The following is a 12,409-nucleotide window of genomic DNA, read 5'->3' on the forward strand; positions in this document are numbered from 1 at the left end:
TAGGTGTGCATTTTATGCGCTGATCAACAGTGGTGGCGCGGCGGGCCACATATTATAGATTTTATGACAGAGGCTGCGGGCCTGATGAAAATTGACCGCGGGCCAATTCCGGACTTTGGACATGCCTGCCATAGGACATGTGTTTCTCTGTCAGGGTGTGAAATTTGACTTACGCAAATGCATTCTGGGATTGAAACACGCCCAACAGCATCATCACAACAAACATGGCGGCGCCCGTGTCTCCCGCATGTTCCCCCCGCTCGCCTTAGCTACCAAAATAAAAGGATAGTGGCGTACAAAAGTCGATTGAAATGTCTGAAAATCGTGAGATTTAGTCTCCTGATCGGGTTGATAGAGACGTTTTCTGTCATTAACTGTTGAAGCCTGACCCCTTGTGGTCACTCCGACTCAAAAAATGACAAAATTTTGATCTTTTTTTTGGCCTTCAAAATAAAAAAAATAAGATTTTGCCTACCGTCCGAGCCACTTAAAAAATGTTGACTCGGGTTACAGCAAACCTAGCCTTATTATTAATTCATTTCTACCGCTTTTTCCCGTCGGTCCCAGTGACTTTGGGCTTTAGGCGGGGTACACCCTGGACAGTGGCCAACTCGTTGCAGGGCCAACAGACATAGACACACAGATAACCATTCACTCTCACTTCACTGTCAAATTCATTGCCAATTTTGCCTAACACTAGAATGTCTTTGGCTGGTGGGAGGAGCCGGAAAACTCGGAGAGAACCCACTGTAACACGGGGAGAACATGCAGACTCCACCCAGAGAGATCATGTGATGTTGGCCCAGGAATCAAACCCATGATCTCCTCTTTGCCACATGCACCCCACAATTTTGGGAGCCCTGGCTCTGTAAATGTCACTGCGGCCCCTCACACTGCGGCCCCTCACACTGCGGCCCCTCACACTGCGGCCCCTCACACTGCGGCCCCTCACACTGCGGCCCCTCACACTGCGGCCCCTCACACTGCGGCCCCTCAGTCGCGCTCTCCCTGGGGCCAAATTAAGTGACTGGTGCAATGCAGAGCAGCTGACTCTCCGAAAGCAGAGCGAAAGCACAGTTAACTGACAACTGAATCTGAATGAGGCTTCATGGTTAAAATAAAATACAAAATACATATATATATATATATATATATATATATATACAAATAATACAATAAATAAATTAAATAAGTATGAAATGAAATATATCAAAATAAAAAAATAGATAGAGTAGAGTAGATGAGCTAGATTAGATAGGTAGATATGTAGATAAGGAGTTTCCTAATGTAAAAATAATCCTAATTAAAACAAAAATAACAGAAATACTGGGTGCATTTGAGAGAGGGACGTCAGCACATTGTGCAACAATTGGGTTTCATTTCAACTTGACATTCATCACAGTTGACAGCTCCAGATATTGCTAATGAGCCTAAATGATGAACTGCCGTTGCCTAAAACGTAGCATGCATCCATTAGCATGAGAAGAACAAGAAGGAAGTAGAGTGTGTCCATTATGTGGGTAAAATGTGATGTTATCATTAGTTTCTATGGCGTCAGGAGCCTAAAGGGCAGTTCATGTGAAAACTGTTACATTTGAACACAACTCGTGGGAAATCCTTGTGGTTTATATGCATTTAGTAATTTTATATTGTTTATAAGGGTTAGGCTTCTTACGGCTCACACCTCACTTTGATTGGTTAAACGCACCTGTCACTCACTCTCAGCCTGAACTTTGTTGGTCACATGGTTGAACATTCTGTACAAATCAATCTACTTTATAGCATAATTTAGCAACGAGACTTTTCCCTTGTTTAAAGGGCGTATGACAGGTTTTTACCATTTTCTAATTTTGACTTTATTTGGTGTATTTATACCTGTTAGACATAAATTATAGTTTTACACCAGTCCAGTAGGTATTTGTGGAGAAAAGTTTAAAAATCCTTAGCAAATGGCTGGAAGTGACATCACACTAGGGACACTCATTCCGGTCAAAGTTTATACATAATTAACCCAAAGAAACAACTTTTTTGAAATTCTAAACATTAATTCAACAGAATAAAGACGCTCTCATATAATTGTATTTGTTGACTAAAAGAGTTGTGACATCAGAAGAGTTTTGTTTCCAAGTGTGATGTCATCAATTACAGGAAGTGAAATTATAAACCTAAAAAAGTGTGCCACAACATATTTAAAATTTTTATAATCTGTATTTTAGTTCAATGAGTCATCCAAGTCTGTCAGAGGCACTGTAAGTGAACGTAATTCCCGCTCGACCAGAAGTGCCAAAACAACGGAAGTGCCAATCCGTGGCATAAAGAGGCAAAAGTGGGTGGGGCGGGATAAGGTCAATACATGGAGTGGGTGGGGTCTGATCAGTGAGCTGCATTTAACAGAAATGACGAGATGATTGTCCAAAATGCCCTCAAAGGTCTTTTTGCACTTTAAACCACGTTATAATATTGTTTTTATCATCAGAAACAAAGCCCAGGGCTCAGATTAAGGATTCTGTGGAACAGTTAATTTTTTCAAATTTGTATAGCAATTTGATAATAACAAAACACGAAAGTGACTAACAATCAATATTTTCCATTGACAAGATTATTTATTTCCAAATGTATTTGTAATCATTCTATTTAAAAAAAAAAAAGTCTTAACAAATTCACTTTTAAACACTTTTTAAACATATTTTTCAAAATAAAACAGAAAACTTGCAAAGAAAATTAGTTGTTGAACAAATGAATTTACACCATGTCAGATGGCCTCAATTACAACTTTCTTCCATAGCATCGTCTCTCAGATGAGTGATCAATTGTCTTTACACAAAAAAAGATGTATTAAGCTTCTGATGGAAAAATAACGGTTGCTGTGGTGTCCATCATGGTGTAGTTATTGTGTTATTCAAATTGTACCACTCTATTTGACATTTGACGTTCTATTCCAGCTATAAAACGTTTCCATTTTTGGTTTTGCTATTTTATGACAGTCCCTAAAAGTACTCGTCTCGGCTCCGGCTGCACATTTGATGACGGTCCCTTAGCACGCCTCTCGGCTCCGTCCGCACATTAGGATCAGTGTAATTCACTGCGCCGAAAATACGCATCTGATTTTTAAAAACGAGGTTGTGTCACTTGGCAGTGTAAATATGAGTATTTTGGCATGTGAATGATCTGCAAAGACTTTTGCGTTTAGGAGCTATTGACCTCGGAAGCAGGACGAGACCAGGACGAGACCAGGACGAGACCAGGACGAGACCAGGACGAGACCAGGACGAGACCAGAATGAGACCAGGACGAGACCAGGACGAGACCAGGACGAGACCAGAACGAGACCAGAACTAGACCAGGACTAAGGACCAGATTTGATGAGTTCCAGTATCCAGGTGACAAATGTTAAAATAATAATCCGCATGAGCTTAAAAGTGATTTCCATTCACTTTGAAAAACAAAAATAATAAATTGTCTAATTCTTGATTCATGTGAACAAGGTCTTTGGCCCCTGGTGTAAAAATCAAGCTTATCCCGTCTTATCCGGTCTGATCCTGGTGGAGGCCTTCTACAGAGCAGAGGAGGAGAGGATGAGAGGAGGAGAGGAGGTGAGGAGGTGAGGAGGTGAGGAGGAGAGGAGGAGAGGAGAGGAGAGGAGGGGGAGAGGAGGCAAGGAGCAAGCAAGGGAAAGAGGCAAGGGAAGGAAGCAAGGAGAGGAGGCAAGAGAAGGAAACAAGGAGAAGAGGAAACAAGGAAAGGACTAAAGAAAGCAAAGTGAGTTTGCTGCCTCCTTGTGGGCAGACGTTTAGTAACAGCTCAAGTCTTGGACTGTTGTTTAACTACAATAATTGTCGTTTTGTATAGACGGTACATTTAAATAAAATAAATACAAACATAAAAGTTTTTGTGATTAAACTTGGACTTGACAGTTTTCATAGTTTAGGGACAAATTTGCCCAGTGGCCGCGGGGAGCATTACGTCGGAGCCTTTATATTGAAAACACATATGCAAAAAAACCCTCGCCGTCGCCTTATGCAACACACATTTGAATTTGAAAGAGTTGACCAGACGGAGGGTTAAGAGCGAGGGAGGAGGAGAGATGAAAAGACTTCTGAACAAGAAAGCAGAGGAAGCCGGACACGAGGGGCTTCAAAAACGCCGAGCACATGAAAAGAACAGGACAGGAGACTTACAATGATCAAAACGGATCCCAAGTAAAACAACAAAGACTGAATTTTGTGATAAAAGGTAAATTTGTATTATCTACCTGTCGTTTTGCCTGACTCAAAATACAAAATTGATCACTTATCACATTTTTGCAAGAGCTCGACACTTAAAACGCCAACGAGCTGGAGGCAACTGGTCGAAACAATGTCAACGATTTACGGACATAAATCATGTTATGATTTATGTCCGTAAATCGTTCTGACATTCTGAATTTACGGTCCAGAAATGTCACTTTCGTCAGTTTTGTTTGTTTTATGGCTACAAAAATGTTAAGTTTCTCGTGACAAATCCCGACACGAGCGTAATGCAGCGAATCGGCTTCACGGAGCAGGGGGTGGAGTCACAGAGCAGTAGGCGGAGTCACAGAGCAGTGGGCGGAGTTACAGAGCAGGGGGAGGAGGCAAATAACAGGGGCAGGGTCACAGAGCAGTGGGCAGAGTCAAAGAGCAGGGGGTGGGGACACAGAACAGGGGGCGGGGACACAGAACAGGGGCGGAGTCAAATAGCAGTGGGCGGAGTCAAAGAGCAGGGGGCAGTCACAGAGCGGGAATAAAGTCTAAAGTATAAAGTCTGGCGGTAATGAAACACTTGGATACCAACCGCCATATAACACCAAAGAAAAAAAAGAGTCAAAGAGCAGTGGGAAGAGTCACAGAGCAGTGGGCGGGGTTATCACTAGCAGACCAATCAGAATGACGGAGAGGGAAAGCGCAGCGTACTTCAAACATTCGGAAATGCCAATCGTAAAGGGAAAACTACTCGGGACGGGGCGGCACCGGGACTGCTCGGGACGGGGCAGCACCGGGACTGCTCGGGACAAGGCGGCACCGGGACTGCTCGGGACAAGGCGGCACCGGGACTGCTCGGGACAAGGCGGCACCGGGACTGCTCGGGACGACTCGGGACGGGGTGGCAACGGGACTGCTCGGGACAAGGCGGCACCGGGACTGCTCGGGACTACTCGGGACGGGGCGGAGTGTGACTTACCACGATCATTTCTGACGGCTCCAAAGTGATGCATTCGCAGCCGCGTCGGCCGCCGCGCTGCTTCCCAAAACTGTGAAGATGAAAGCAAAAAAGAGACAACGTGTTGAAGACATTGTAGACTAAACGGGTGAAGCCAAAGTTTAAGCGTTTTCAGAGCGTCTCTCAAATGGAGCTATGGCGTTATGGCATCCGACTCGCTGACACATTAAGTAGGTTTAGAAGTATAAACTATTAAAATCATATCATGACGACGTTTTCGATCCATTCATTTCAATGTAGAAGAGCTGCTCTGTCGCCCGCTGCTCGACAACAACAGGAGCAAACGCCGCATTTAGAGAATATATTGTGCCAAAGACGAACGCAAAGACTTTGGAGATGAATTAAGCGGACCAAATTACAGGTTGGTAACATTTTATCACAGAATAGCTCATTTTCCAGGTTTATAATTTCATTTCCCTTCCGGTTTATAATTCATGACATCACACTAGGAAATTACCCAGCAAACACTGGGGCAAAACTCATTTAGTGTCACAATTCTTTTTAATTTGACAAATAAAAATATGTGAGAGCGACTTGTATTTAATTGAATTAATGTTTAAGAGAGTCAGTAATTTATTTTGTGTAAATTCTGCATAAACTTGGACAGGAAGTGACATCACACCAGGGACACTCAGTGTCATTTTCTACAGATTGTTAAAACGTTTTCTCCACCGATACCTGCTTGAATGGTGTGAAACTATCATTTCTATGTACGACTTATAGTATAAATACTATAAGTCACACCTTTTTTCATAGTTTTGGCCGGGGTGCGACTTATACTTATATGTGATATTATTTGTTATTTTCACACTGGCAACCGCATCTCATACTCCAGTGCAACTTATATATTTTTTTCTGGTGCGACTTATAGTCCGGAAAATACGGTACACCAACTTGATACGTCACTTTAACTCATATCAAAAGGAGACAAAAATAAAACACATAAACAGGACAACGTTTGACTTTCCTGAACAGTTTTAGAATGTTCTTGAGCTTTTATCAGAACGAGTATAAAACCACATGGAAACATAAACTGACGGAGCAAAAAAAATTGAGTTAGAGCTTCATTTTCATTTCATAAATGAAACCCTGAAAAGTTTAAAAGATGATGACAATTATCAGCACGACGTTCAAGTATCAAGACCGATGTAGAGCTCCCCCATGGTTAGAAGTACTCGATCATTGTGTTACTTACAAGTAAAAGTACGGATACAGGAGCAAAGGAAGTAAAAGTATCACAAGAAAAAAAGTACCCATTTAAAAGTAGCGATCTGGATTTCAATTTTTTGTTCAAGAAAAATAAAATAAATGGTTCAACAGAAACAACTTCATCCAATTTCTTTTTTTATTTGTATATTTTTCATTGCTCAAAGTCGAGACATCAATTCCAATTTGAACAAAAAATATGTAAAACAGTAAAAAGTACTTTTATTCTTTAGTCATGTTAAAGAAAGTAGTAAAGTTAAAGTAAAAAGCAATCACTGTAAAATGTACTAAAGTAAAATACAGATATCAAAACAATAGAAAAAGTACAGTACTTTTACTTCTGTGCTTAGGTGGGTGGCGGACAGTGAAGCTGCACAAAAGTGGCCAATTCTATACAGCAAGAAAAAGGTGGCACAAAAAGCTGTCTTTTGAGTTAAATAGTCCAGTTTTTTGCTTCATAATGTGTGTAAACCCTGTAGTTGAACACTGGGCAGCAGGACCGCTCAGAACACTGTACAATGGCAGTATTCAGCCTTGGTTAATAGTTAACATATCCTTAATTACTGGGCCTATCCACACAAAACAAACTCAAACAAACAATGGTGTAATTATGTTTCACCGCTGCTTCAAAGAGCGGCGTCGATATTAAAACCCCGAAGACGTGATTGTCAGTAAAATGGTAAAAAGTTTTTGCGGACCAAATCCCTCACAGATAATGATACGTTTTGATGATAAGTTATGATATTTCTGTCAAAAACCCATTCAGTCACAAGCCTCTCCCCCTACCCTGGAAATAAAGAAAAATTGAAAATAAAAAAAATTGTCGAACGTGAACGCAACTTACTCATATTGAGCCATAATTGTGCCTCAGCAACAACAAAAAAAGACGATGCACATTTCAAGCAATTGCAAAAATATTATCATTCAATTTTATTCGTATCGAGAAAACACAACAAAAAGGTGCTGTTTTTCCGCCCCGTCTGCGGCGCGCTCGGCTAAATATAGCAGAAAGTGGCGTAAAGCGCGGTCGAGTGGATGAAATTCGAGGAGGTGGTGGCGTTGGCTTGGCCCCAGCACAGCACGCTCCCTTAATTAAAACCAGCCGCTCCTCGGGCCCCGTTAGCAACGCCGAGTCGCCCGTTTAGCGCGCCAGGAACAGCGAGACGTCTGCGCTCCGAGATCACACGGGAAACGGGCTCCGACACAACACGCGGGGTTTACTTCACCAACGTCGCACCCGGGGTTCGATTTTAAACACCGTAAAGCCAACAAAAGAAATAAACAAATAAATAAAAGGCTAAGTAGATTTCTGTGTTTGTTTGCCACAGTTTTACGCTTGAGGAGCTGAACAAGCATTTTTATGTAAATTAAATATGTTATTAAACGTGCTTTACCACCAGGATGTGCATGCGGCCTGGTTCCTGTGTCTACATTCTATTTATTCATCACAACAGCAGCAAAGGAATTATAAAAACAAGGTAAAAATAGTCTGCGTCCGAATCCCTGACCTCCCATTTATGGACTAATAATCCCAGCACAAGTCGTGGATCTCAGAGTAAACATCAAACGTGTTAAAGTTAAAAGCCTGTCCCTGTATACTGTTGTTTTTCCAACGTTTGTAATGCATTGTGGTCTGTATTGACCCGTCTAGTGACCAGCGCTGGACACTACTTTTCAAGGTGCATTGGGAGAATTTTTGAATGCACTAGTTTTTCACCTGCTGGACATTTGCACGGCACAAACAATGGTGTGAGGCCCAAATAGCGCCCTCTGCAGTTCAACAACAGATCGACACGTTTGCTGATGAGTAATATCTCAACTTTGTCGCGCTTAGTCAAACATAACATACATTTTTGTGCTGAACTGTTGTCACCTGCTACACTTGCCTCTTGCCACTTGTTAGAATGTATGCTCATTTTGACGCTAATCTCGAACATTAACAATCTACAGAAAACTCTTTTACAATGGTAATGTTTTTAAACGAGGCTCTGGTGTTACTCGTGTGCGGTCGAGCGGCCGTCAGTCCCGGAAACGACCTCGCTTTCTCATTGTTTGTGATGTCTGGAGGCTAACGCTAACTCTCCCATTGATAATGCGTTAGCGCTAACACATGGGATGTAATGGGCTTTGGAACATGGCGTGTTGTTTGCAAAAAGACTAATTATCAAGGATTGGAAAAGAATATTTGCACCAACCTTTGGGAACCGGCTGAACAAGTTAGCCAGTGTAATATCTATGGGAAAAACACAGACTCCTTAAATTAGGAAATCTGCATAAAAGGGAAAAATATGGAATCCCCCATTAGATTATATGAACTCTCCATGGACATCGGACTTAAATCTTCTGTGACTGAGGTAAATGTCTAGGTGTGTGTTAGTATTAGTAGTGTATGAATTGTCTGGGGGGAAAAAACATTGTGTAATAACCTAGGCCTTGGAAAAGTGGATTGGACATTGATGGAGAGCTCCTTTCTGCCGACTCAGCTCTGTATACATTTCTAGTTACAGGAATTACACCAGGTTTTCTTCAGGAAACTAAATTATTCACTAAAGCTACAAAGTATTATTGGCCATAAAAAGCGTTTTCATAAAGTGCACTATATTCAGGTGAATCCGGGGACATCAAGGCCCATTAGAAGAATATTGATTCCTCGTGTCCTTAATGTAGTCGATGTGGAAAAGAGGAGGACGTTGGATGAAAGTGTTTTAATGTTTGTGAAGATATTCTTGAGTTTTTGCGTCAAAAACCAAGTGTGAAAAACTGGATCTTAACTAGACTAAATCCGATCCGAAGAAGCACTCGTATGGAACTAAACCGGTTCTACGCCAAGAATTAAGCCGGTCCAAACCAAGACTAGAATAGATCCAAGCACAAGTTTCACATGTAATTCTGAACATATGAAGAGTAGAGTGTGCGCGGTATTCTTCAGCACTTAAAATTGCGGGTCCTTCTTTATTTTATTCAATTTTATTCAATTTTATTCAATGTTATTCTATTTTATTCTATTTATTTATATCAGTTATTTATTTATATTAGTTATTTATTTATTCTATTGTATTTATTTATATCAGTTATTTTTAATGTATTTACTTATATTAGTTATTTATTTTATTTATTTATATTAGTTATTTATTTTATTATATCTATCTATTTCATCGTATTTAATTTATTGCATTTATTTATTTTATTGTATTTATTTATCTTACTGTATTTATTTTATTGCATTTATTCATTGTATTGTATTTATTTATTATAGTTATATTTGTATTATTGTTTTTATACGTGTTTATTTCTTTCTTTACATAGGTCAATTTATCTATGTATGTTTTTGTTGTTTTATGTTAAAAAAATATATAAATAAATAGTAAAAAAATATTTATATATTGTGTTTCCTTCACTGTCCTCTGTGTGCGAGACAAGACGCACGGATGTGGCTGTAATACGGCGACAAGAGTTACCTAGCAACCATGCTGTAAACAAGGGCCAAAGTCAATATAAATAAAAAAAATAGTTATAATTTGACAAACAACACCTATATTTAGTAAACTTATTGTATTAACTGTCAGAAAAATGTGTCCTTTGCGTGTAAACTGTTCCTGCATTTTCAAAGGAATGTCGCTTATTGATGACATCACAGAGGGATTCTGTTGTTTTTGTTCATTTTCATTCATTTTATATTTTTTCCTGACAAAATGAAACTCGACTCATGTAAAACTATTATTACCGCGGGCATTATCCCACCAAACCAATTCATACTCAGAAAAATCATGAAAACAAACCCAGAAAAGCAACCAGACTTGGCCCCATCTGCTGCTGTGTCGTTACCCAGGGAAGAGCGCTCCGTTCTGGGCTCGGATGTTCGTCTGTGAGCCTTTAGCTGGAGGTCATCCCACTGTGACAGATCTGTCCACACTCCAGTGAGGCGAGGCGCATGGGCCCTGTCAACAACACCGCGGCCTGCCAGAGCTCCATCTCTCCCCTCACACTCTTTTCCTCTCGCTTCGTGTCTCCCCCTCTCGCTCTCCCTGGATTCTCTCTTCTCCCTCTCCAGCTCTCGCTCCCCTTTGACTGGGTGTTTGTGTACAGAGTTATAAACCTAAAGTGTTTTGTCGAAGCTAATAGACAGTCTGCTTCCATTAAAAGAAAAGCGATGTCATAATGTTGAAGGGAAGGAGAATAAAGCGGTATAAAAAAACATCGAAAGTAATATTTTCAACTTTGCAAGATTAAAAATGCCTTTGTTTGTCCCACAATGGGGAAGTAACAGTTCAAGATTATTTTACTTCACAATGGGAAGTTTGCGCTTTGTCTGGAATATTCTGCAGATTGGCATTAAAGGAGACGAGCACTCGCAGTAAAGACTTTATAGGAACTGCTTTTGGGCTTTTTCAGTTCTGCTGCTGAACTCGCCGTCACTTCCCCAAACAACCGTTGCTACGTAGTTGCTATGGAGATTGTCAACGGCGCAGCGGCCGTCGTTACAATTGCTTTACGTCAATGACAATGACCGAAACGTTACAAAAGAGGCAAAGATATAATATTAACCGCGCCAACTGAAAATGTAACCAATCACAGCGCAGTATCTGACCGACCGGCCGATGTGTCCGGAACGAGCCAGAACTGCAGCCCATGAACGCCAGAACATATCCATGGAAACAAGCAGAAAAGTTAGATAATGCGCCTGCAAAATATGACAATTCGATCAGTTGAAATAGAAATCACACTTTTCCAATAGAATTCTCTCCAAACGTGTGATTTTGTGGTTTGCCTCTGAGATGCACCTTTTCCCATTCTTCGTCAGTCAAAACCAAATTACCCTCTATTTACCCACTTATTTTTGATGTAATATGATTTCCTTTTAATTTACTTTCATTATTTATGTATTAGGACAATGAACATTTACATTAACACTCAAAGTGCATTTTAGAGAGTAATATCACGCTGCGAGATAAAAGTTATATCGTTAAGTTGAGCCACTGATCGGTTCATAATTTAAAACATTTTCACATAGTTAGCCCATCGGCCTTTCACATTTAAAGTGCCCCGGCGTAATGGACGATTTTTCGGCGATTTGAGAACTCAGGCGGAAGTGCGCATGCGCACTCCCCCGTGCGGACTGATACAACACACACATGCGTTTGTTTATTAGCGCGATGGATCGCATCGCTCGTCTCCCGTAGATTTCAGTCGGGCTCGGGCTCCATCTGACAAAGCTCGTCTAGATTAGCATTAGCCTCAAACATAATTAACCGGCTCTCCACTGGGGCCTCGGGTTTATTGTTCCCGACGATGCGCTTTGATTAAACGGCAAATTAAGAGTCGGGTCTCAAAGCCCCTTTTGGCCCAAACGTCTTCCGGCGCAGTCACAACTGCGTTCCGACGCCGATATTTGGTCTCGAGTTGAGCACATTACGAATCCCTGCGACGCTCCCGTTTTGCTCTTTGTCTTTCGTTGTTGTAAGGCTTGAAATGAAACCGCCGCAGATGGAAACGTGATGCTACCAGAGGAGAAGATTCACACATCAAGCGTAACTCGGGCGGTTCGAAACGAGCAAGTGGCGAAAACTCAACCAGAAAACCGTAGTGCAGCTTTAATATTCATGAGTTTCGGTCACGTTCTGCTTTCCTTTTATGGACATTATTTTATTAGGCTTTTGATTGTGCGAAAGATGAAATATTGAGCTTCAACTGTTAATATTTGTTATATTTATTTAGTTTTTCGTCACTCTGAAACTGGACACGACATTTAATTCAGTTAAAGTGCATGTATGACAGGTTCTCATGTTTTACAAGTTGTTACTTCGATTGGTTGGATAGTTTCCGTGGTAAATATTTATTATAGTTTTACAAATCGGAGTTTGCGAAGAAAAAAAGAAAAGTGAAAGCAGCAGTTTTAAGACATAATCCCTGTGTGATGTCATCAATATGCGACATTCCATCAACTAAACTGTGACAATTTACAGGC

The 12,409-nt window shown here is 40.8% G+C and overlaps 1 protein-coding gene across 2 annotated transcripts in view; it reads right to left on the reverse strand.

Moving 5' to 3' along the window:
• Positions 1-12,409, reverse strand: part of rapgef6 (Rap guanine nucleotide exchange factor (GEF) 6) — a 180,399-nt gene that overhangs the window by 120,531 nt on the left and 47,459 nt on the right. For both annotated transcript variants that reach the window (XM_072446055.1, XM_072446054.1), the window contains exon 5: positions 5,200-5,269. In XM_072446055.1, coding sequence (XP_072302156.1) covers positions 5,200-5,269 — 70 coding nt within the window. The remainder of the gene's footprint in view (positions 1-5,199; positions 5,270-12,409) is intronic.

The sequence above is a fragment of the Eucyclogobius newberryi genome, unplaced genomic scaffold, assembly GCF_026437365.1.
Source record: "Eucyclogobius newberryi isolate DKJ021-1_F unplaced genomic scaffold, fEucNew1.0.hap1 SCAF_15, whole genome shotgun sequence".
Classification (NCBI taxonomy): domain Eukaryota; kingdom Metazoa; phylum Chordata; class Actinopteri; order Gobiiformes; family Gobiidae; genus Eucyclogobius; species Eucyclogobius newberryi.